A 27,337-nucleotide genomic window follows, 5' to 3' on the forward strand; every position below is an offset into this window, starting at 1 on the left:
TCATAACAATGATTCAGTTTAATTCCTGTATGAAACAGGTGTTAATGCTGAAAGTGTTTACATCAACTTAATTCTTCTCTTTAAGAAACAAATTTATCTTTAAACAGAAGCAGAAGTTCTCCCCTGACATTGAAATGACCAGACATTCTCAGTTGTTCATAAGGTAACAAAGATGTTTTCTAGAGTGAGAAAATGCCATGATAGTTATTTGTAAACATTATACTGACAACAGTAAGTACATTAAAATCCCACATTTCCATCCTAAAATAACCACAAAACTTTGACATGAAATACATAAAGCGTTTATTATGTGTGTAGCCCATTTCATTATTTGAAGGAGGAAATCTGAGGCAACAGTTCGGTGCAGTACAGACAAGCAAAGTAATATACAGTAGCTGCACAGCTTGATTTGTTTTGGATCACATCTAAATATTCTTATGACCATAGTACAGAAATGTTCTGTAATTAGAAAAAATGAGAATTATTTCTCTCATGCTGTACAATCTCACACAGACTCTGTTAGAAAAGAAGAACTGATCATGTTTGAATTTTTCATGCCAACTCATTTGGCTGTTGCCTCTGGAATGTTCAGCACAAAGGTTAAGTTCCAGACATAATTTAAGTGCTTTTCATGTGCAAAGTGTTACTGGCTAAAGCTTTCAAAATACATTTAATTACAGATATGAACACCCTGTAAAGATATGAAGATATGATAGAAGACCCAGAGGCCATTAGAATTTTTCTTTTAAAGAGAGAAATGCTATGTTCCACTGCAGTAGTTCTAGTCCCTGATGAGGTCCTTTCAAGTAGGAGGACTGTTCATTTGTAGGAGATGGACCATTCTTTGACAGAAGCATCATGGGATGTGGTTACCAGGGTATTTTCATCCAGCCATGCCAAGCTGCTTACATGATGTAGTCTATGAGCATCTGTAAAGAGGGAAGTAGGTATGTTTGAGAATTTTTAAAAATGCAACCATGTAAGAAGCTATCAGCTCTTAGTCATCTTAAGCCAGTATTTTGAACAAAATTTGAATTGTAATAAGTAATGTACTTGTAAAATGCAGTTGACCATCAAATGCACTTAGTGAATTGTAGTCTCGACCCATAATTAAAATATTACAGATAGATTAAATGACCCTGCCTCTATTTAGATGGCAAGACAACTGCTGATGCAGTCCTGACACAGTAAGCCCTGCTCCTGTTATGAGAGAGGCTAATAAAAGTCTCAAAACTAATCTCTTTATAGCAACAAAGTACACAACATACCTGGTATCTTGACTCTGGTCTCCGGGTCACTTAAGGTCCAAACATAAACCATCATGTCCATACCCCCAGAAGCAAAATGCTCATTGTCTGGAGACCAGGCAATGCAAACAATTTTTGCATGATGTCCATAGAAGACGTTATGTTCCTATTTGGGAGTTATTGGAAAAATGGTGTTATTTAACTGGCTATTACATTTAAGATGACTTCAGGTAGCTGTTTCTGCTACCTGTGATATGGTCCCTCATTATGCAACAATTTTAATATGTTAATTTTCATTAATCAGCTAATCAAGTCGTCAATGGAATTTCCTGTAGGGCTCCTGCTCTATTTCAAAGGCAGAGTCACAGCAGATAGGCCAGGCGCGAGCGGGGACTACTTGAGTCACCACTCAAGCCCTTTCTCCACTGCCTCTGCCCCTGCTTTTAAGCTGGCTCCTGCTCCCCCCTTGCTGCCTCTAATACAGAGGTAGCATGGGGAGAGGGAGGCAGAGTGACTAGTCAAGTAGCAACTCGACTACCCAATAAGTCTATGCTTATTGGGTAGTCGACTAGTCACTTACATCTCTAGTTAGAACAGTTAAATATCTGTATACTCCACATACAGAGAAACACTGCAAACTAACAAAAAAAAAAAAACCCCACACAAATGGTCTGGTAGCACTTTACAGACTAACAAAACATGTAGATGGTATCAGTGGGCTGTGCCCATGAAAGCTCATGTTACCATCTACATGTTTTGTTAGTCTACAAAGTGCTACCAGACCATTTCCTGTTTTTTTCCCCTGTAAGACTAACTTGGCTACCCCCCGAAGCTTACTGCAAACTAAGTGCCTTTTACATTTGAAAAGCATGCCTAAGCCATAAATTTGTTGAGAGCCATTTAAAAACTCCATTTTATGCTATTTATATAAACATCTGAGAAGACCCAACAGAATTCCAACCAAAACTGATAAAAAATGGTAGGTCTGGAGGTTCAAGTAAACAAACTGGTGATCCTAGGACTCTAAAGTGGCCTGCTCAGCGTCAGCTATAGTACACACAGGTTATATGAAGCCTTTGAAAGTAGCTGTACAGTAGGTGTTTTAAGTAATAATCCATACTAGATGGGAACTACATCCTGGATACAAATCTTTCCCAACCTGACTTTTGTCCTTCAAGCCCTCCCTCTTTAAATGCCCTACAGATTAGGGTACCCAATCTCAAAGTGGCACCAGCCTCTGCCATAATAGATGCAAAACCTGCAGACATCTCTCTACAACTTTCTATGCCACAAGTCTTACACATGATGTACCTCAGAGTATTCCAAGAGGCTCATCAACAATAGTGGTGGGTTAAGAGAGACACTATGCTCCCAGAAGAACGCAGACAGAAAAGTTATAAAGGAGGGGGGGGGAAGCCCATGGGAAAACCATGATCACAAAAATCACCACTCCTTATCTGAAATATCACCTGTTGTCCTCAAAGAGAACCCACACATACACACCTCCAAGAGACAAGCCTGGGAACTCTCAGTCTAGCTACCGCAAAGGTTTCAACCTTAATCCTTGCCTTCTTTATTGAGAAAAGCATATGAATTACAATGTACAGCTAGATCCCTAATTCCAATTCTTGCCATTTCAGTGCATGGCCTTTACAGATTTAATTTGCTAGCCACAATGCTTTATCAGAAAGCCAACTGTACAGTTCTGCATAGGTTATAGTCTGATCAGACTGCTTCCTCAGGCCAGCCCAGTTTCCAGAAGTTAGGGAACTCTTTTGCAGACATGCACAATAATGGACAGGGAAAGGCACATGGAGTTCACTGTGCATTTGTTGTGACTGAGGCTTCCATTATATAGACACTACCATGTAATTCAAATGACTTTGTGAAACCCTATATAGTTTGTGTTCAACCACAGTAAGCCTAGCCTGACTTCCTTCTCCTCCTTGCAGTTTACATACTGCCAAGTGATTTTTAAAAAGATACCTTTGTTTGGATAGAACTTGTTTTCTCTATTTTTCTTGTTCTTTGTTACAAGATTTGGGTAAAGTTTGTATTTTGTTTTTCCTAGCAGCCAGCCTATGCTGCTCTTTTCCTCTCCTCATAATTGTGAGGCTTCAAACTTGCTGCTGTGAAATTGTTCTCAACAGAAGCACGGCTGAATTATTCACAAGTAGATGTTAGCAGCATCTTACTCTCCTCTCCCCTCCCCCCCACAATAAAGGCTAACTCACACCTAGCTATGCGCTTTCATTTCTAGACATAGAATTTTAGGACTAGAAGTATTTCACAAGTCAAATACAGTATTTCTTACCGCATAGCCATCAGCAACACTAAACACAGTGACAACTTTGTTTGCATCACAAACTGCAAGAAAGGCACCATTGTGAGAATATGCTAGGTCAGTCACAGGACCTTTAGCTTCCAAGGTCTTCTCATCATTTTTCAGAGAGTTTCCTTGTATTGAATATAAATGGACTTTCCCATCCTGCAAGTTAATAATAAAAGTCAATGCTTCACAACAAAAATCAATCAGGCTTAAGTTAGAGGAGCCTCTGTATTTACAAATACTTCCCCTTCTATGTATTTCCCAAGCAGTATTTTAGGGGTATATTGGCCATATGCCATCAAATTAAAAACCATGCTATTAACACTGGCAGAGTTTTGATAAGTAGGGAGAAGATATTGTGGCTAGTATATATACACACACACTCAGAAGTGGGAGAATCTAGTGGAAGGGTGGGCAAACTATCTGGTTGGAGCACCATGTCTGGTTGTGAAAGTTGTAGGGTGGGCCCTTCCATCACTTGCCCCATTCCACCACTTGGTGTTTCACCCAGGAAGTGGTATTGGTGGCTGGAACACAGAAATAGATTCAGGGTCAAATTTAAAAGGCTCTGAGGCCAGATGTGACCTATGGGCCATGGTTTGCCCAATCCTGAGCTAGTGGTAGGAGGCCAGCTCTTTTTAAAAAACTAAAACAAAAAAAATCTACACACACACACCCAGCAGCACTATTTCCCCTCCCCCCCAATTTAAAAACCGCAACACACACACACACACACTACCCCAATAGTACACTGCCAACTTTGATATCTTGATGCAACCATAACCTAAAGCCCACAACGATGGAATACTTTTCACTAGAATGTGTCCTTACCAGTCCTCCCACTGCAGTAGTACCATCTCTTGGGTGAATAGCCACTACTTCTGGTTCATAGATAGGGTCTTCAATTGCAAAGCACTTCTGCTTGTTCTTCATCAAGATGATCTATAAATGCAGAGCAATGCACCCTAGTGAGCATTGGCTCAAAATGCTTCAGAGGTCATACTGTCTTCCCCATACATACTAGTGCACTATGCTAGTGAGCCACAGTAGGAGATAGTAATAGAGATATAGCCATATTAGTCTAGCTGAAAACAAACAAAAAAAAAAACCAGGACTATGTAGCACTTTAAAAGACTAACAAGATGGTTTATTAGGTGATGTGCTTTTGTGGGCCAGACCCACTTCCTCAGATCTGAGGAAGTGGGTCTGGCCCACGAAAGCACATCACCTAATAAACCATCTTTAAAGTGCTACATAGTCCTGTTTTGTTACAATAGGAGATATTGGTTCAAAGAATACCGAGATACAATTCTAATCTGCATAGAATGAATGAGATGCCTATGATGACTGGTGACTAAGCTTTTTCCTCCCACAAGCATTTAGAAGTGACGCAGGTGCTGGTGCAGGCTGCCTTCCATCTACTAACTGCAAGCAGTCAGGACTTGCTCTTGCATATTCTTTTGGCTGAAATTCATTTAGTCACAACAAAAAGAGGTGCATGGAACAATCTAGTAGGTGTTGCTTGAAATGCTATTTCATAGGACTGTCTTCTGTGGGGAAGAACGCGTCAAAGTACACATGCTATTACACTCCTGACCAAAGGGTCATTTCCCCATCCAACTATAATCATCACTAAAAACAGTTCGGCTGACAATTAGATCATGAAAGTTCAACCTACATCCTTATTAGTCAAAAGCATTGCAAAGGACTGCATGGGCAGCAGGTGACTACCAGGTTCAGGGAGGCTAGTGTCAGGCAGAAAGGGTGGGCCAGAGACCCTACCCATCCCATTGGCGCTCAGAGGTCCACGTCTCCAATCCCTGAAATGCCAGAGGGCCAGATGGGTGAGTGAGCAGGGCATTCAGCTCCCATCCTCCCCCGCCCCACTGTGCAGGCTAGCTCCCTTTTTGCCTGTGGTCAGGGCTAACAGGATGAGGCCTGGAAGAAGAGCATGGGCAGGGCCACACAAGGCTGTTTAGGGAGGCTCAGCTTTCCCCAGCCTCAAATATTAGGCAGTTAAGCGACTAGTCACTTATCCGATAAGCATAAGCTTATCAGATAGTCCATTAGTAACTCGACTAACTGCTCCCCCCTCCCATATTTCCTCTATTGGATGCAGCAGGAGGGAGGAGCACAGGAGCCGGTGCTGGGGGAAGCTGGTTCCCCCCACCTCCCGAACACCATCTTTGCGGGGGCAGGTGAGGCAGGGGACTGGGCATGATCTGGGAATCAACGGATTCCCGGCTCACTCCCAGATGCCACACCTCTGCTTTTAAAAATGTAAAAAGAGCTGCCAGACGCTTAATACAGTTTAAAAAGCAGAGGCACAGCAAGCCTCATGCCCGGTTCTTCCCTCCCACCACTGCGCTTCAGCCTTTTTAAAAGTATTAGAGCCTGGCAGTTCTTAATATGTTTAAAAGGCAGACACACAAAGTGGGGTTAGCCCCAGAGGCCGGGAGCTAACCCCTGCTGCGGCTCTGCAGTTTCCTCCCTTAACGACTAGTCAATGGAAATTGTTGATTAAATGCAATTCAGTATCCCTACTCAATATCCACCACCTATGAATGTAAGGGTACGTCTAGACTACATGGCTCCGTCGACGGAGCCATGTAGATTTGTTTGTTCGGCAAAGGGAAATGAAGCTGCGATTTAAATAAATGTGGCTTCGTTTACATTTAAATGGCTGCCCAGCTCTGCCAATCAGCTGTTTGTGGGCAGATCGGGGCAGTCTGGACACTCCCCATCGACATGAAAGCCCTTTATCGACCGCCCCGGTAAACCTCATCCTACAAGGCATAACGGGGAGGTCGATAAAGGGCTTTTAGGTTGGCACGGGAGCATCCAGACTAGCGCGCTGAGCCGACAAACAGCTGATCAGCTGTTTGTCGGCTCAGCGTGGCAGCCATTTAAATTTAAATCAAGCCGCGATTATTTAAATCGCGGCTTCATTTCCCTCTGCTGATCAGCCTAATCTACATGGCTCCATCGACTGAGCCATGTAGCTGGACACACCCTAAGTGTGGTTTTCAACAGATACTCCTGAAAAAACAAGGATCTTTGCTTTGAGTCATACCAAAAAAAAAAAAAAATTAATATAAAAAAAATCTTCAAACTACCAGAGTATGTTCCTAGAGCCAAGAGATAAGCAAGCTGTACACTAAAGATTGATACAACACAGTCAGCCAAAATAACAAATGCTCAAGCAACAGACTAAGGAAACCTGGTGAATGTATGTTTTTACTATTGACCAAGGTCCTAAGACTATCATACTGACCATATCCAATGTAGTTATAATCGGAAAAAACAAATAACTGATTTTATTAGCTATAATCATCCGTCCATAAAAATAAGATTTTAAACCAAAAATCCCTGACATCCTCATAATCACTATAAGAGCTAGAAAATTAAGTACATATTTGCTCCTGCTCACTAGCAGAAAAGATTACCTTTCATATTTAGAGTTCAGACACATGCACTCCAAAAAGTAGGATAACCAATTAAAGCAGCAGCAGCTGCCACACTGCTGTAAATCAGCACTGGATTCAAAATTTCAGCTAGATTTTCATGTTGACTCAACCTTCTTAGGCAGTAAATCCACTGGTACATCTACACGTAGTTTGGGTGCCGATTTAAAAATATATGGTTTTTCCACTAATTTTAAAGTTTGGTAACTAGCATGGATGCAAGAATACCTTTATACCGGTATAACACATTCCCATCAGAGGTTGTATCAATTTAAAATAAAACAAGCTGATTTAAAGAAAGCAGTGCCAAAACTGTATTTAGATAAAGAATCTGCTGGTGTAAGACTGAGTTAGTTATGCTGGTACAGAATTTAAAAATAGTAAGGTGCTATACAAGTGCTAAGTATTACCATGGGCTAATATTAACAGCTGACCCAAACTGACAGCTGCCTCTACCAACAGACTCCTCCACTGAAATATTTTTCTAAGAAACTTGTTAGTAGACCAATGACATACACACAGAGCATTAAATACTGCACTAGTTACACAGGACACAGCAGCTGGCCTGTACCAGCTGACTCAAGCTCACAAAAGTCTACACAGCAGTGCAACAGCTCTGCAGTCCAAGCCTCAGTTTGCTGGTCCAGGCCAGCTGTGGTGTCTAGTGGTTGTACCAGAAAAATACCTGGTTAGGTCTGTACTTACTTGACCAATGCATATAACTACTGTATATCCACCAGGACCAACAGCTAAACATTTGGGTTGAACATCCATTTTTACAACATCCTGGCCACTGAAAAGGAATAAAATGAAGATCAAAATCATTTCTTTTTTTTTTTTTTAATGTATAAATCTCAATTCAACAATCAGCTATTGAGAGATCATTGAAAAGTAATCAGGAAAGAAGTCTTCATGTATGCAGTATGAAGATGGTTTCCTTAGCTAGATGCTAAATTAGGTCTTATTGTCTTTGCACCACTCAATACAATTTTTAATTAGATTTTTTCCCCACATTAAATTGTCATGTAGATGCTCTGATTCAGAATTGACTGATCTTAAATTCAACTTCAGAGAGAATGGGCAACCCTAGAACGCTTCATCTCCTGAAGAAGCAGGATTGTCATATCCACAGGGGAAAGAGTTTCCAAAAAGAATCTTAGGACGTGTTTTCTTTGATACAGTGAATATTTAGAAAGACAACAAGACCCTCACACAAAGAGTCAGCCAATACCAAAAAAAAAAAAAAAAAAAAAAAAAAAAAAACCCACACACACACACACACACACCACACAAACAAAGACACAACCCCCCCCCCCCACACACACACACACCAGGCTAAGACCGGTATAGTTATATAATCAGAAAATATATTATCTAAAAAGCAGTCTCTCGTGCATGGAAGATAAAAATTTAGTTGCCTGAATACACTGAGGAACTTGTTTCAGAGATAAAGCAAATTTGGTATTATAAGCACTTCTAGCATTTCCATGGTAACTTGAAAATTTGCACAAGCTGGATGAGGAAGCTATTCAGCATTCTACACTACAATCAGTGAAAGACTCTTGGTACAACTAGACACACCACATTCAAGCACAACCAAATGTAGTAGCTTCACTAACCTGTAGTCTCTCTTGTTTAAGTTAGTATAACGCACTGTGTCATCCATACTGCAACTGACCAGTTGATCCAATTCATCCACAGCCATTCTAGAAACCTGGTTTGTATGTCCTTTTCCAGAGAAGCCATCATTCTCCCCAGTTTCAGAATCCCAATAATGTGGAGAGTAGAATTAAGGAATTTTTTTTCTGAGTGGGAGGGGGTGGGGGGGGGGGGGAGAAATGATTGCATCTCCCAAATGCCAACTAATGAAAACACACCAACTCAAGTATTACTTGATAATCAGTTTAGAACAGTAGAAAGGTATTGGCACATAAATTAGAAAGCATTAGGTCTCCATGCCTAAGGAACACCTTCCAAGGGAGATATGGGTAGGGACATTGTATCTTTGACTAATGAGGAATTTCTGACATGTTATCAAAGTTTCTTCCTTAGCAAGTCCTCAATTTTCACATACTTTCCAAAAAGAGGTAATGCAGTTATAGGGTGCATTATGTTCACTAATGAGCAAGTGTATTATCAGGGCTCGCCAAACTGCGGTGAGCTCCACTCGCCAGCCACGCTGTCCGGCGATCTGCGTATGCGCAGATCACCCAAACCCAGCTCTTCTGGGTTACAATCTACTCGCCACGGGCAAGTAGACTGTATTATTTGTCGAGCCCTGAGTATTATACATAATTGTTTAAGGGAATAAAGAGATAACACACTCACATTTGCCCATTACTGAAAAAAGTTCAGTAGTGTTCAGCTACAGACCTCACAGCCTAATACTCTCAAAACACCCCAGGGGAGAGCTAGATTGCATTCAACGTTTATTGGTCCACAGGCTAGTGGAGACTGAGGTTATTATATAATAACAGATGTCCAAATTCTGGGGTTGGGGACCTGACTATACTTGAGACATTGGCTAGACAAGAAACAATAAGATGACCGCCCACTCTGAGGACAGCAATGAAATTAAAGCCATAAGGTGGTATAAAAAGACTTGCAGTTTAGAGCAATGCAGAAAGATATTTAGTATAAAAGCCTAGAGGCAGAGCAACATGGAGTTCAGAATTGAAAGAGTTATGGACTGACGTGGTTAGCTGTTCTGTTTCTTTCCTTTGAAGCACCCAGCACTGGCCACTGTTGAACACAGGATACTGGACTGGATGGATCTTGGGTCTAACTCAGCATGGCCATTCTTATAAACATTAATAGGGATTTAGGTAAGACTACTGTGGTATCAGGAAAGCAAGTTACTCCAGAGAATGATAAATCTACAGACAAGTGCCATGTATAGAACATTAGAAGCAATGTGATTCAGCAATACAATTTTATTCAGAAGTGTCAAAGAAAGTTCACTTTATTGAAGAAAATGTGCTTGAGTTCCAAGAAAGCTGAATATCCGTTTTAAAGAAAAGCGGGATTAGAATAATCCATTTGATCACAACAAAGGATATTAATGTGCCCATCATGGCTTCCAGAGTAAATGTAGGATTTTCCACCATTTTTATGCACTGTCAGACACTGAATTGATTTACTATGACCCTGTGAGACAATATAATGAGAAATGAATCACCCACTAACTTATTCAAACTATAACAAAGCTAATATGTTCATGAAGTGCTACTGGTGAGATATAAAAAGTTCAAATGACTAGTTGTTCAAGTCCATTTCAAGGAATCAATACACTGAGTACTTAACACTTTATATTTCCATACAAATTCCAAAGAAATAGATATTCTCTGGTATGATTAGGCACGTTTTTTATTTCTGGATCTAGATTCCTTTCAATACATAAGTGTTATGTTCCATCATAAGCAAGTGCCATGATTAGGAGATAGTTAAATATGGTCGCCTATGTGTGTGTACTGGTTGCCAGATTTACAGTAACAATAAAAAAAATATCTAGGACACAGGTTTCTAGTTCATGCAAAAACGTAAGCTCCTGCCACATAATTCCTAATATTAAAGCTTGACTGCATAGTGAACCATATCTCCTTGTTCATAACATTTAACACTTGCAGGATGATGAAATAAAATCCCCATGTGTGCTATTCTAACTCAATCTTTCAGTGTCATCTTAACCTTCCTCCCTAGTTTTTAAACGTGCTTAAGTTATTTTATTAGCATAATTAAGGCCATTACTCACAAATTTGCAAAGTATAACTACTATATTTGATTGCTAATGACTGAGGTTTCAAGTCAGTGATTTGTTCAACAATATCCAAGCTTGATGGAATTGTTACTACTACTAAACAGATTATTGCCAAAACCAAGCTGTGTAGCAGAAGCGCTGCTGCAGCCTGATCAAAGTCAACATACCTTTATGACACGTAGAGGCTTATTTGGGTTATTCTTATCCAAATAGTTAATGTAACCCGAAAGGGAGAGGCTCAGTAAGTGGTCCTTCTGCCACAAGCAACCCAACTGTTGATCCAGAACATTTGATCCCATGTTAAATGTACTGACAACAGAGTTAGCAGCAACATCCCAGATTTTAGCAGTTTTATCTCCAGAAGCAGAAAGCAAATGACTGCTATCAGGGCTCCAGCTAATCTGTAAAAACAGAATATCTGTTTTAGTACACTGAATGCACTGTTATAAGACAATACATTGTCAGTGGGAAGTTAGGTATGTATTATGCTGTAGTTACAAAACTATAAATACTTACAGCATAAATGCCTCCATCATGAGCCTTATTTCCACCTAGAGCACAAATTTTCTCTCCTGTCTTTCCATCATAGACAAAAATCTTTAAGAAAACCCACAAAAACTCATTATTATACATATATTAGACAAATGACAATTAAATGGAGGCTTGTATTTTGTAAGTTATTTATGTGCATTAAACAGCTCTTTGCTGCAGGCATAAAAGTAACTTCAAGTCAAGTCTTCAAAACAAATGCATACTGCTGTACTAAATATTTAGGTGCCAGAGGATGTTATGGTATTCTAAATGAAAACAGTACACTGTTCTAAGGAAGTCTGACATCTAAAACACTGACAAATATTATGCTAATTGTTCCTCCTGTAAGAGCAGCAGCTTCCTGCTAGTCACTGAAATCTTCCTCTATGCAGGGAAGCTATCCATGACAATAGTGCTGTTGTCACTCATCCTTTGGACCTCAGCTGATAATGTGTACAGCTAGACTCTTACCTAGCCACTTACTCTACACCCACCTTCTCAGCCAGTGCTGAGAGACCAGTAGTGGAGCACAAGTATGGCTATAGGGTGGTACAGAATCAAGCTCTTCCATAAAGGAAAATATCCAAGAATTCTCAAATTCCCTCAGACTGAAGAAAGCCTTGCTGGGGGGGAGGGGGGGGGAGGAGGAAGAGAAGAGAAGAGCTATAGGCAGGGCTGTCATTCCTCCAGAACATACGTAACCTGCACTGAGGAAGTGTATCAGGAAGAGAAACAGGGATAGCCTGATAGAAGCAGCACCAGGGTTTTGTAGAACAGCTGCTACAGCAGTATCACAGGGGGATAATGACAGTTCTTAAGCCTGTTTTTTCATAGTAAAAAGAAAGCATGTAGGCTGCAGTACTGCTCCCCCAAATCTCATCAAAAGGGGCATGTAACTCAATTATTCCCCTCTCCCACAAGTTGATATCAAGGTGGCAGTTCATTTTTACCTGGCCATCTGCACTAGACGTAGCAAATCTATTCCCATCAGGCGAGAACTTCACACAGTTAACAAAACGGCCATGGTCCTGCAGGAGACAGCAATTAACAACCAATGAAAAAATAAAAGCTTCAGAAGTCTCAAATTAGTTACTTGACCCCCATGAGATCCATTCACTTACAGTGAAATTCTCCTGTGAGAGGCTCTCTGCACTCCTCAAGCCACATATTGGCTATGAGGGACAGACAGTCCTACAGATGAAACCTCTGAACCAGTCTAGCATTGGTAAACATGACAGAGGTGGGTCAAGGACAGTCATGGCATCCATGGTTCTGCAGTTCAAACAGCTTTAATGCATGGTACAAGTCAGATCACGAGTACTCATCATGGCTTTGGCTAGAAGGCAAGAAGGCTCAACAACAGCACTCTTCCCCTGCAGGATGAGCAGTCCTATTTTGCCTCTACCCCATCCTATCCCATTTCGTATGCATAAGCCTGATTACCAAGGTTTTCTGCAGGTAAATTGAATTCCACTCAATCATCAGAAAATGCATCCATTTCATGCCCAATACTTATTTTTACTCATTGATTTGTTAAAGAAACTGTTACTGAAAGTTGAACTATTTGAAGCAGAGTTGCCAATAGACAAGTCTAGCCACTATCAGTAATCATTTAAACTTTCAGGGTGGGCAGGTAGCAGCTACTTCAGCCACTACTGGTTAACCAGAACGCCTCACCAATTAAAGATAAGACTTATTGGTTAACCTTTTACATCCCTAATCTCCAAAGCTACAATCAGTTAAGTTTGGAATGGAAAACAGACAAAAAAAAAAAAAAAAAAAAAAAAAGTACTTTACAGGTTGGACCTTCGTGGTCCAACACCCTCAGAAGCTGACAGATCCTGAAGGAGAGTTTGCTGGACCAGGGGAGATCAGCTGCTGTCAGCAGATCAGTGGGTTTTCCTGGCTCCACCTGCCCTGGGGCTCTATGGTTCAGCAACATCCATAGTCCTTTTGGACCTCGGATGTTGCTGGACCAGAGAGGTTAAACCAGTAAGGATTTTAACTCAACTTAAGGCATGTGTAAAAACAATAGGTTTCTAACTGCCTTTAAGAGTCAGGTCACTGAGTTTACATTTCTTGAAAGGAGTTAAAGACGTACTAGTATGGTAGGGACTTAATCTGCAACAGGGATGAGTGGCAAGCCCTACTCAGAAGGAGTAATAAGATAGAGACTCCCTAAGACAGGAATGGGCAGTAAGTGGACAACCAGATGCTTTATTTACCCACTGGTATACCATTCACAGCTCCCATTGCCTAGGAATGACAAAACACTGTCAATGGGAGCTGCAGGTAGTTAACTTCTGCTTCGTATTGCACTAGTGCAGTGTGAAGACTACTTATTCCCCCCCCCCCCCCGACAGAAGGTAGCAGCAAAGAATAAAATAACCACCAGTAATGATTTTTCAAAATCTAGGCTAACACTTCCAAAGCTGCCTCAGTGGATTTGGATGCTTAACTCCTATTTAGAATTGAGAAACCAAATCCTTTAAAGAGATTTGAAAATTCTAAACCCTCATCCCCCAAACTGGACACTGTTGAAAGATTAAGGCACATGGTTGAATACTGAGTTTCCACTAAGACAAAGGAAAGAACTGACCTCCAACAAATACTGAAAATTGTTTCCAGTTACCTTCCTGCAAATTCAGGAGAGTGAATTAAAGCCAGTACAGAAACAGATCAGAGACATCACACTTAAAATTATACTGTCCTGAAAACTAGATTGTTTCCTTTCTAACCCATCATTTATTTTGTTTTATGAGCTTGAGCTAGACTTTCAATTCTCCTCAAACATGCGTTTGTGGAAACTAAGTTCTCATGGCAATGATTTATATCAAACACACATTAGGTATGCCGGAGAACTGTTCAGACTTAATATACACCATTTGACTTCATGCACAGCCTTAACAGAATGTGTGTGTTAGACTCACGCTTATAGTAAACTTGAATTTGAATGGTGGTCCCTCAAAGAAAGCACTGCAGTTGTCATCACTGCCAGTCACGATACGATACGGCCTTGTTTGTTTTATATCCACACTGTTGATCACCTTGTTGTGCCCAGAGATCTCTCCTACTGAAGAGCCAGTATCCCACAGAAACACTGCTCCAAATCTATTTGAAGACAATACACACTTAGTTCATAAAATAAAAAAAAGTTACATGAAGGCTAACTCCTCATACACCAGTAATTGGTATGAGTGCACACAGACAATAGAAATTAGGTCATCTAGTTAATCCCATGCAAATGCAACGTTGTTCCCTAACGGATATTCAAGTCCTTTGTCTAAGACAGGAAAAAAAAAAATCCATACCTCAGAAAGTCACATCTGCCACGTGTACAAAAGAGATGCAAATATACAAAACCTTATAAATTAAAGTATACCTTGGATCTCATTTTAAGCGATCAACTACCTAAAAGCAAGTTGTCATCCCAATTGGATAGTTGCTACAAACAGATGACAGTATGGAACACTGGAATATAAAACCACATCAAGTCCTTCATGTGGTTTAGGCCAAAACAGTTGATTATTGCTTTTAAGTCCTGTAGGAATACACATGTATTCCAAGTGCAAAGTGTTAGTGAAGTATTTAGCTTATGCAGACCACCACAGAGATATCTCCATAGTACCTTACTGTAAGGTTTTAGAGCAGGAGTGGGGGACCTTTTTGGGGGTCAGGGGCTGCTGACTCACAGAAAGATTAGTCAGGGGTCACACACGAGACAAGAGAAGCAAAGGAAAAGAGAACCAAAACAAGATCCTCTCGCTGATGTGGCCCCCCAACTGAGGAGAAAAGACACTCCTCATTCACCCTTACACCCCAGAGTCTAGAAAGGTCCAGCCTAGTACATTTTGTGAATTTCAGCCCTGTGGTGGGGAACTCTGAGCCTCAGGGACCGGATCCAAGCAAGCCAGGGGCTGCATCCACCCCCCAAGGCCTGAAGTTCACCACCGCTGTCTTACAGTGACAGTTCAGTAAAGCCCAGGAAGGGCCACAGATACTGAGTGACTAGAAATCTTAGCAGACCAACAAGTTGCCAGTTACTAATTCAAGGATATTTTTAAAAAGCCTCAGAGTTAGCCTGTAACCACAAACAAGTTTCCTTGGCACATAAGGTCCTTTGTCAGCTGTGTTTTTAAAACAGCACAAAAGATACTCACTTCCAAAATAAAGTAAATATGCTCTAGATAACCATTTCAGCAAGATTCTAAAATGAAGCTATACTTGCTGGAAATGCAACACAATTAGTTAGAAAACATTAATGACTTTGCTCTAACTTATGTACTTCTGAGCATTTTAAAAAATACATAAATATGTACATTGACATGCAAGACATCATACACATTTCTTCAGTTCCATCCTTGAGACATTAAGCAAACAAAGTATTACAGCAGGCACCTCCCCCAAAGTATTAAGCTAGGAGTTAGACAGTAGAATCTCAAAGATTTGAATACCAGAATATGGACTTACCAGTCAAATGGACACCAATCAGGCAGCAGCGGAAACAAAAACAAGACCACAGCAAATACTGCATTGGGCTCAGGGTGTCAGCCCAGGGGGGATTGGAGAGGGCCCTGCAGCTGCAGGGAGACTTAGGATGTCTGCCCTGTGAGAGCACTGGAGCTCAGTGCATCAGACCCCAGTGCTTACCTCCCAACAAACTCCCCCTCAATTCACTGAGACCAGAAGTGAAGTTGTAGGAAGCCCCCCCAAACAGAGTATTCAGGAACACAGCCATATGGCTGAACTCCCAGCACTACCCACTGGGTCTAATGCCCGGAGCTCCTGCAAAACAGAAGCCCCCCCCCCCCACCCAGAGCTGTTGTGACCAGTGATTTAGAAAGCCTCATGCACCACACCACCTCGCCCTCGCTGCCCCCCCCCCCCCGGGCCTGGAACTCTGACCTCTAGGAACTGAAGTTGCAGCTCTAAGCCCCATAACCCTGCCCTTCCATGGCTGAAATCCATAACATCTTGCTCAGAACTCTGGAATATTTCAGATTACAAACAACTTTCAGTCTCCTTAACTGAGGTGCTACTGTACCACCAACTTATACAAAACAGTAGTTAGTCTTAAGATATAGTACATGGTCAATGTCTAAATACCACTCTTCCTCGATTGGCCCCTACCTTCACAGGTCTGCAAATCTTTTGTACTGGCAAGTGTACACCCATACCTGATTGAAGCTATACAATGGGCACTTCTAACTCATTACAGAATACTGTCATTGGTGGTTATTTGTGAATTTAATTTAACTATGTGTCTTCTTATGGGGAAGACACATAGTTAGAGAATCTCACGCATACAACATTAGCATATTTATCTAGCATTGCTCAGCTTCTTAATTTGGGGGCCAGGGGAAGGGGGAACGGAAGGGTGTACAGAAGAAAAATGTACATTTTTTTAAAGCTTCATAAACACTGAATTAAGAATCTGAAAAATTAAGAGGATTAAGATTTTTTTTTTTTAAACACACACTTTTAATGAGGAATTCCATAAAGTGTATTTCTTCATTCCTATAAACTTATTTATAATAGGAAAAGAGCTATAAGTAATTTGGGTTCCAGTAACATTGTCACCTAGTTTTCAAACCATAAGAATTTATTTAACTGTGTCAAAACACAGTACTACTCCAAAATTCTTAGCTTACAGAATAGAGTATGGCTTACTGAGAAAATCCTATTCCAGGTTCATCCCATTTTTCTGGCTCATCTTGATTCAGTCTTTCAACATTTGCTGAGTGATGTCAATTTTGAGAACTATATATGAATTGTTGATTCTCTCTTTCACATCCCATTTTCCTGGTACAATCAAACCCGCAGCCTCTTATGCTGCTTTAAGTTATAAGAGGAAGATAGATACTGAATTTAGTGGCCCTAGCTCCTACTGTTAAGAAGGATTTCTTGATCAAGCAGAAGCCACTCTAAAATATACAGTAAAGTTTAAAAACTTTGTGGTTCTCCCTGCAACAGAACACACAAAGCAAATCAACCCACTGCATCCTCTGGGTAGTAAATCTCGAATCGACCACAATACTGCATGCAATCATGTCGGTCCCAAAATTAGAGATGGAAGGTGTATGAGATGAAATCTTTTATTGGACTCTTATCTACCTTGTGTCCCTCCATCTTGAATTGATACCATTTAAGGAAAAAAGGTAAAGCTGCTCTAAAGGGGTCTATTTTAATGGCACTATTTCCCCAGTTAATAAGCTAGTCTCAGTTCTGTAGCTGAGAAATGCCATGTAAATAATTTTGCTACTGAACAGTGAATCTAGAAGACTAAACAAGAGTGAGACATACATTTCTCTTAGAGGAGCTGAGAGCTTTCTGCATCACTGATTTTGTATTGTTAGGACACAATACTTTAAAGAATTACTCACTTCTCCCTTCCTTCCCCCACAACTGCAAGTCTCTTGCTGTCTTCAGTCCAGGCAAGATCCTTTATTTTTCCTGCAAATGGCTGATATTCATACTTCAATAGGTGTTCCTTCTGCGTGGTATCCCAAATTCTAAGCTTTCCAGAAATATCTGCATAACATAGTAATAAATAACTATCACTGTTCCAGCAAGTATCAAGTAGTCACATGTCTCAATCTGTCTCAGTAAAAAAATTCAGTCATACTAATTTGCTAGTGTATTAAAAACCCAACACGCTATCATATCATTATACAGACTTAAGATTCCTAAATAAAATTGAATCCAATAATCGTTAGAAATCATAGCTCTTTCAAAATCCTAAATTCAAAGTTCAGCATGCAGAATTTATGGTGTCTTAGGTAGACTCTTGTGCACTCAGCAGATACTTGTGCCAATACGACCTTTAGTTCAATCAACAATGGGTAAGCATAAATACCTGGCCTGCTCCGTACCTAGAGTACTTAAATGCATATGTACAAAATTAAAAAGCTAGCTTGTTACCTAGAAGGTCAAATAAGTATTCAGCAATCACTGGAGATCCCTCAAAGCTGAGGATGATTATGACAGTCCATGCAAGAAGTTATCTATCTAAAGAAGGAGTACAGCAGAAAGAGGTCTAGGGGTTATAGTGGACCACAAGCTGAATACGAGTCAGCAGTGTGATGCTGTTGCAAAAAAAGCAAACATGATTCTGGGATGCATTAACAGGTGTCTTGCTCACAACACACAAGAAGTCATTCTTCTGCTCTACTCTGTGCTGGTTAGGCCTCAATTGGAGTACTGTGTCCAGGTTTGAGCACCATATTTCAAGAAAGATGTGGAGAAACTGGAGAAGGTCCAGAGAAGAGCAACAAGAATGATTAAAGGTCTAGAGAAGATGACCTATGAAGGAAGGCTGAAAGAACTGGGTTTGTTTAGTTTAGAAAAAGAGAAGATTGAGGGGGGACATGATAGCTGTTTTCAGGTATCTAAAAGGGCATCATAAGGAGGAGAGAGAAAACTTGTTCATCTTGGCCTCTGAGAATAGAGCAAGAAGCAATGGGTTTAAACTGCGGCAAGGGAGGTTTAGGTTGGACATTAGGAAAAAGTTCCTAACTGTCAGGGTAGTCAAACACTGGAATAAATTGCCTAGGGAGGTTGTGGAATCTCCATCTCTAAAGATATTTAAGAGTAGGTTAGATAAGTGTCTATCAGGGATGGTCTAGACAGTATTTGGTCCTGCCATGAGGGCAGGGGACTGGACTCGACCTCGAGGTCCCTTTCAGTCCTAGTATTCTATAGTCCTGCAGATGAAGCCTGTTCCACAGCCACAGACTCCTGCCACATTTCTAAGCAGACAGGTGAACTTGCATGTTGGTTTGAGCTCTGGCCCATGCAGTCACTCCCTTTTTTCATTATTCAACAATGTTATGACAGGCAAAATTGTTTAAAACACGACAGACCATTAAGCAAAAATGAGACCTGAGAATATTTGCTTCAATACACCTGAAAATTGCCATTTCTTGAAAATAGAGGGGCCCTTCAATTCAGAGAAAATAGTGATGTTCCTCGTGTAATTCAAACAAGTTTGGTCTTGTATAACATAAGAACACCCATACAAGTTTGCTCTTTGTATTAGGACTTTAAAAGTTACATGATAAAGCCAGACCCACCAGCTTGTGTACTTAAAGTTACCAGTTTATGGTCCTCTTCAATATAGTAACTTCAACACCCATGACAGGAGGTAAGGATTTATTATAACTATTTTACAGATTGGAAAAAGGTACCAGGTAGATTAAGAGGTTTGCCCCCCCCCCCCAAAACTTGAAGTCTGATAATTTAACCTGGATTCAAACCCATTATTCCCAAATCCAAATCCAGTAACCTACTCACTGAAGTAACCTTTTGTTACTTCCCCAACCATTTCACTACTGCCGTGGTAGCAATGATGAGAACACTAGCATAAATAGCCTGTTTGCTCCTGGGTTATCTAATTCAGCTTAGCAATATCTATGGGAAAAAAAATGCAGGCACAGGTGCTTCTCATAGTGACACATCTTAATGCACAATTGCTTCATTTTAAACATTTTGTACCTAATCAAACAAAATAAAGACTGACATACCTCAAGGTTAAATATATGCTTCTGATCTGTGCTCAGTGGAGTGGCACGTTACTGACAGGTTATTCAGAGAGAGGTTGGGGGCAAGAAGGGGGAGAGAAGGGAGAAGAGACGAGACTCAAGACCCAAATGGTGAACATGGATGATGCCCCTGGTAGCTGATCTCTGCTTAGCAGCAGCTTCTCTAACTACACCACAACTGAGATTAGTGCTGCATTTCTCTCAGTGAAGGGGGACCTCGCTACCATTCAGTGCCCCTCAGAGGAATTTTGTATTTCTGCCTTGCCTTATTAGCAAGAAGAAAACAAATGGGAACTTTGCAAAGTAAATTATCAGCACAGAATAGACCCAAAAGTGATGGCCTGGGGCAGGGAGAGCAGACTCCACAGTTTTGACACCACACATGGACTGGAAGTCAGGAAAGCCATGTCTCTTGCACAGATTTTACAAGACTGCATTATCCAGATCTTTTAACACATACACCCTATCTGTGCTCAAAAGATATGCAAAGTTTAGGATATGCATGGAGAGGCCCTCTGGGTGGGGTGAATCACTGAATCTTCACAACAGTTAAAGAGTGCTCTCATAGCAGGTCCACACTGGTTCTATTCAGGTAGAAGTGCATAAAAAGGACACCCCTCCTCTCCATGTGCTATGGAATCAGATTTGATAGGACATGACCATGCACAGCTCAGCTTTGAGGAAAAAACAAAACAAAAAACAAAACAAAACACTGAGAATCTCCATGGAGAAGGAGAACCTATATATTGAGACCCTATAGCCTGGCTCAGGAGATCTTGAAAGTGCTATATGGCTCCTCAGGGACTTCCTTGGAGCCAGGATTCCAATTGATTTGGAGTCAACTTCATCTTGCAGACTAAGGAAGTCTATCTTTCAGGGATGCACTCTTGGAAGGTTTCATTCTGAATTATAAGGGTTATGAACATATTTAAAGAGTGAAGATGACAAGTTAGGAGCTTGAATTCAAGTTAAGTTAACTGCTTGTCAACAGCGCTTCCATGAAAATTTTACATAATTCTTTAAAAAGATTATAGTACTTAGTTTATTAATATTTATTCTCCAACACTTACCATCTATAAATTGTCCCTGATTGATTTTTTTTGTCCTTTCATCTGACAAATCAATTCTCTAATGGACCATGGCATTAATATAGGCTTGTTTCTTTCTATACAACAGCATCAAAAACAAACTTTATTTTTCTGTCAAGAATCTAGATGAGGCAGGAAGGGACTGGTTTAGTGTAGATTCCCTAAGTTTGGGTTCATGCTCAATGTTTTCATAGAATCTCTACACAAAAATGCAAAAATCAATATCCTTTTCCTGCTAAGTTGTTGCAGTTTGATTTGCAGCCCTGAGTGAGATGCCAGCAATAAGAAAAGTGAGAATCTGTGTGTGTAAATATGAAAGACACAAAGTCAGTGGCAGAATTTCATTTTAAAGATCAAGAATTTGAGGCCCTTTATAGGTTTTCTAGGCTATAAAAATGGCAAAACATCAAAATTAAAAATTCCACAGTTCACTCCTAATGCTGATGTGCAGACAAGTCATTCAACTAGAGCAAAACGACAGTTTATAGTAAGTTACCTTTATGTCTATTTACATACAAGTAGAAGACCATACATGAGCCTCATAGGCTGTGTGTGGGGGGCTGGGGCACCCAGAAGTGGCTCTGCACACTGCCGCTCCCTACCCCTGCAACTGGAGGAATAGCAGTGCAGGGAACTGCTTGCCTGGAGGCTTTCATCACTGCTCCCATTGGCTGGAGTTCTGGCCAATGGGAGCAATTGAGGGGCAGTGTCTGGGAGCAGCAGGAGGAGGATGGAAATCAGGTAAGCAACTCCCATCCCCCAACCCGCTCCTGCACCCAACCTCCCTGGTCCAGTCCCAAACAAGGGAACTTACCGGTCCAGAGAAAATTAATGCCAGCTGCTCTAATGCCACTGGTTACCAGGCTCTGCTTAAACAACAGGAGCAGCAGCACAGGGGCCAGAATTAACCAAGCGGGGACTGTGCAGGTTGCTTGGAGGAAGAGGCAGGATGGCTGCAGAACCCTGTAGCCAGGATTCAGGAGCACACCAAGCCCTGTGTGCAGCCACAACCTGCCTCTTCCCCTCTTAGTCAGTCAATGCCAGCCAGGAGGGTGGGAGGGGAAGGGAATGGGAGAGTGCACTGGGTTAAAGAGGCAGGGTGGCTGTGGAGACCCAGGAGCGCAACCCTGTGGCAGCCAAGCTGCACTCCTAGCACCTAACACTGGACCCCAGCCACGGGGCTCCACAGTCTCTTCTTCCAGGCATCCTCCTATCCCCCTGAGCTCATGTCACTCCAGAAAGTCTGAGAAGGTGGTGGAGGAGTTGCTGGCTTTTCCCTGTGAGTGCTCCAGCCCAGGAGCACTCACAGGGATGCCAGATCGCAAATGGTGCCAAACTACATAGAGGTCTTAACCACAGAAACTGAATTTTTAATCACTCAATACACACCCACCCACCTTATCTCCATGAGGGATGGAGCATAGTGTAACATTAAAAGGCACACAGTTAGGAAGATATATTTGTTAAATATTATGTAATTTAACTATGTTCAAGCTGTATACCTAAAGTCTGTGCCAGTAAATTTTACCTAAGCATTTCAACATTCCTGTCCACATACCAGAATGTGTACTGATACTTTACCTCCAGATGCTATGTAGAATCCACTGGGAGCATACTTGGCAACCACAACTTGATGGGCATGCTCAGTATAGATATCAGCAATTGCTGGGTTCTACAGATTAAAAAAAAATTACAAAGTTATATTAGTGGGCTTCAGAGAAAGAGAGAACCAGTGCTTCCAAAACTGAATCAAGACACTTTTAAAGCCGAGGCATTGGAGATATTTAAGTCCTATGTAGGATAAAAGGGAGTGGAGAAGAACCAAAGTGAAACATACTGCAGATGAGTGGAAACATACTGTTTAATGTGACAGACATCTAACATGGCTGCTATAGTGAGAAGTAATATCCCTAATGGCCATCATACATTAGTGTACCGATACTTTGGAATTTACACAATACTGGAGGCTGGAACTTATTGACTGAAAGACTACATTTCACTGTAACCCTATCTCTCTCTACATTGCAGAAGTAGCTTTCTGAAACATGTATATACTGAGAGGAGAAAGTAAGACTGTTCTACTTTGTAGAGTACTAAGCATGTGAAGGTTTTCAGTAAAACATGCCTTTTAAGCCTTAGAATAAAAAACATTAAACAAACCCTTGCTTAGCAGGACATATGCACCTGTAATTTCTAAGTATAGTACTGACTCAGGGCTACTCAACATACAGCCCATTTGTTTGCGGCCCACAGGTGGGAGCCAAAACAAAAAAGGTAATCTATATAATGGTCTCTCGATGTGTTTTAGTAGTAAAATTCCTGTACTGCCATTGCTCATTAAAAATGCTGTCACATGGGTGGAAATCAGTAAATACTGCATTTTATTAATATCACAGAAACGACTTACATGGGGCCTGTGTTGTCTTGCCTTAATCTTTGTATTCACACCCATCAGCGTGAAAGAAGCTGTGTGTGTGTGTGCGCGCGCAACCACACTTAAATTGCAGCCCTCTGCATGTGCTTCAAGTATCATCATGGCCCCCAGGGCTTCTAAAGTTGAGGAGCCCTGCTTTAAGTCTTCACTGCTAGAACTAGAGACTTATTACAGGAGTTGTCTCAACAGGCACAGGAGATTTATTAAGTCAATGTGGATTGAAGGGACTTTGTCTTTTGACAAAGCTAATTTATAAGCAGCTTTCTCCAAGTTTCAAAATAAGGGGTAGTATAGAGAGTTATTTCTATGATCGATAGGAAAATTGAAATTCAGATTAAGTTGCATCACTGCTTTAAGACATTACAACTATAGATTTTCCACTTCCCTTTGGGAAAGTCTGTTACGGAACCAGACATTTCATTGAATACTAACCTTTTCTCTCCAAAAGGACTTGTGTTTGGTCTACAGAAAGTTAGTGAGTGTATTTCATAAACTAACACTTGTTCAACAGTATCATAAACTACTAAGTAATACAGTATGATTCAACTGTGCTCAGGAGAAACTGGACTGTTACAGAGTACCTATTCTGATTAGGAAGCTTTTGGGCTTTTTACCAGGAAGAGGTCTTGCTCTTGCCAGTCCTGTCAGTCTCTCAGAGATGTAATGTAGCCTACTCAGGCAAGAGAACGCTTTTCTATTTCTGGTCAAGAAAACATTTGTACTGGTTGAGTGCACTTTTAGCTCAGGCAAGTCAGAAGTTATTGCACCTTAAAGGGTCACCCAATTCCCTGCCACTCTCCATTTTGCTGGGTGATTGAATTTTAAGTATTTAAAACATGCCATATCTACAAGACAACTACGTTAATATCGCCTCTGTTGCAGATCTAGTCTATTGCCAACAGAGTAGTTCCTCTTTTATAGCAGAGTTGCAAGAACCAACTGAAGTGGATAAAAATCAAGACTTACAGGGTACTGAATTTAAGACAGACAAGCTTTTGATTTGTTTAAAAAAAAAAAAACTCTACTGTTAAAAGATTATACATGCCAAAGAAGGGTCTTTTCCCAGTTTATATTATTTGCATATTTAATAGTACTATTCCTTCCTCCCATTACAGCCAGTCCCCTCATTTACATACATCCGTCACACAGAGAAGTCAAAAACACCCTTTAAAATGAGAAGATATAAATCCAGAAAAATTAGGAGTAGGAATTCAGGGTCAAGAATATATCACTACCATTAATTCTTTAAGAGGAACCACTAGCTGGAGAAGGAAGGGCACACAGAGCAAGACAAAAACAAAAAGTGAGACCAAACAAAACCACAGAATTCGGGTAATTAATGAAGCTTATGTGGCTCCTTACACTGAAACTGCTTATGATAGCTCAAACTGCCTCAGACATTGCAGGATGAAGGATCCATAACCAAGGTAAAATATTTGTGAGATATCAAGTCTTCCAAGTATCACTGAACTCTCCTGCCCTAGCAGTGCTTTTCCAACACACATCCAGAACTTCAGCCTACTAAAGCAAGTTTTGGATTTCGCTGTTATGACTAAGAACATCCTCATTACCGCAAGTGCTTTACTCAGGACAAAATATTTGCAAGACACCAACGATGTGGTCTATTTTATTGACTAGGATGAAGCAGTCACAGGTGGAATTGGGGCAGAGTTATTGTTATATTGTACAGGGATCCCATGTAGTGCTCTCCAGGAGGTTGTCCTGTTTGTGCTAACATGAGGTAGTTATTTATCTAGGCTTCCCTATTTTTGATGGGTTATATTTCAGAAATTAGCTCAACAATAGTACATCCATGGTCCTTTAATAGTACCATTAAATAGTACTAATCATCTCTAGTAAATTGCAACAGATTGACTCAAATACTAGGATACATGCTTTTGACATTAAAACCAAACATTATGACAAATTTTAACAATAGGTTTCAGTCAGTTTATTATACCAGAAGATTTTCCCTGTTTGCCAGTTCACTTTCAGCTTTACAACAAACATTCAATATTAGTTGTATTGGTCAACTAGCTTTCTATAATCTTTCTGTACATTTGTCATAGATGCCATTTTACCTTCTTAAATGACGTTTTTGGCTTCAGGAAGAGACATTTTTGCTGTTTTAGTCATTTAGCCAAGATGTGGGGCTAAAACTACATTGGATTCCAGTTCTGATATTTCAAGAAAGTTTAGAAACAAATTCAGACAAATCAGAGAATGTTTTAAAAACAAAAATGTAATTGTCAGCAATTTAGTATTTGAGTCCATCATTGAAGGCACTTTTAACACACTAACAACTAAATAAAATATTCAGATATACCCATCAAAGGAGAATACCAGTCATTATCAGTGAAACATATCTTGGAAAGGTGTGCATATTCCCACCCAGAAACAAACCTTACATTGAGGGACAGGACAATAGGGTGAGGAGCCTAATCAAACGAAACAGTTCTTCAACAGGTCAGCGCTCTCATGCATTTCAAAAGAATGCAGTCCTTGCAGCCTGATTATCAGTATTACCATTTAAATGGCACATTGTTAACAGTTAACTGCTGCTTAAGGCATAAAAAAAAATAACCTTCTGAACATACCTGTTTAATCTTGACCATTCATATGCTGTGAAGCTCCCTAGCACTAAGGCTGAGAGCTTTGCATATGCAGATATTAGATGCATTCTAAAAATCAAAACAGCTCTCTGATATTTAATTGGAAGTGTAACAGTATGCTACACAACACTGAATTCGATTTATAAGGCTGTGCGCAGCAAGTAGGGGTATTTGTTAACTAAAATCATTTTAACAGGTCCCTAGGATGCACAATACTGATATCTGTATGACCATATTAATCGGGCCAAGCAGAACATGAAATCCAAACCCAAACCTAAATTCTACAGCAAGGGAAGGGAGGAGACTATGCAGGTTTTGCTGAGATTTTCTACAGATTTCTGTAGTCCCTGCCCACAATTTTATGACTGAGTCATTCACCCTCTCCTGTCTCTTCAGCAGAGATATACCTGACCTCAATAGAAATTCCAAAGTATCAGGAACAAACCAGTAAGGGAGAGCAGCTGGAAGAGCCAGAGAGAGAAACTAAGAGGAAAGAACCACATAATGAAATGAACAAAAATTATAGGATACGTTACATCAATGTTCCTGATGACGACACATTTTCCATTGGTATACAGAAAGTTGTTGCCCTTGGGATCCCCGCCAAGGATTTTGGAGACACCTCTTTCAACCTGGGGCAGGCTGGCAAACACGTTTTCTACAAAAAGAAAGATTCGTAGGTTGATTTGGGGCACCCCGAGCCAGCGCCTTGCAAAAGCCGGTGCCCCCGCCCCAGTGTCGGCTCCACAGTCACTTGTTGCTGTCCCCGGAGCCCGGGACGCGGAACACTCGGCACCCACCCCGCGCTGCGCCGGGAGCCGTGCGGGGCTAGCGGGGGTCTGTGGCGAGCGAGCCCGGTCCCAGACACCGCCCGGGGCAGTTGCGGCGCGGACACGAGGGAGCCCGAGCAAGCGGCAGCGGAGCCATTAACTCGGCACGAGCCGCTCCCCGCCAGACTGTCGAGGGGGAAGGCAGCGCTCCCGGCACCGGCCGCACAACCCCCAGCGACCCGCCAGGGCGGGATCCGGCCGCCCCAAGGCGGCTCCCTGCGGCGCACGGGCAGCAGCCGGCGACCCGCGGACTCACTGCTCTCGAACGGCATCTTCGCCCACTCGCTCCCGCGGCCGGAGGGAGGCGACGCGCTCGGTGCCTAGGCGGGTGACGGCGGCCCAGCCTCTCCCTGCTCCGGCCTCGGCCCCGAGCTGCGGATCAGGAAGCGCTCGCCGAGCTCGCCGCTACTCCCTCGCTTTGACCATATATAGTCAACTCTGCGCTTGCCGAGCAACGGCAGCAGCTCCCCTCGCCGCGAGCCCGCGCCTCACGCCCCGCCCCGGA

The 27,337-nt window shown here is 41.4% G+C and overlaps 1 protein-coding gene across 1 annotated transcript; it reads right to left on the bottom strand.

The window, feature by feature from the left end:
• On the bottom strand, window positions 1–27,332 carry WDR1 (WD repeat domain 1). Its single transcript, XM_089777809.1, has 15 exons — window positions 27,089–27,332; window positions 26,539–26,660; window positions 22,538–22,628; window positions 17,712–17,859; window positions 14,259–14,439; window positions 12,279–12,356; window positions 11,314–11,394; window positions 10,965–11,198; window positions 10,098–10,187; window positions 8,660–8,814; window positions 7,746–7,833; window positions 4,408–4,518; window positions 3,562–3,735; window positions 1,269–1,413; window positions 1–929 (listed from the first exon to the last, which is right to left on the bottom strand). The coding sequence occupies exons 1-15, from the start codon at window positions 27,102–27,104 to the stop codon at window positions 820–822; spliced, it is 1,824 nt and encodes a 607-aa protein (XP_089633935.1). The 5' UTR covers window positions 27,105–27,332; the 3' UTR covers window positions 1–819.
• Between the last annotated feature and the right edge of the window lie 5 nt (window positions 27,333–27,337).

The sequence above is a fragment of the Pelodiscus sinensis genome, chromosome 4 (assembly GCF_052426305.1).
Source record: "Pelodiscus sinensis isolate ZL-2025 chromosome 4, ASM5242630v1, whole genome shotgun sequence".
Lineage (NCBI taxonomy): Eukaryota > Metazoa > Chordata > Testudines > Trionychidae > Pelodiscus > Pelodiscus sinensis.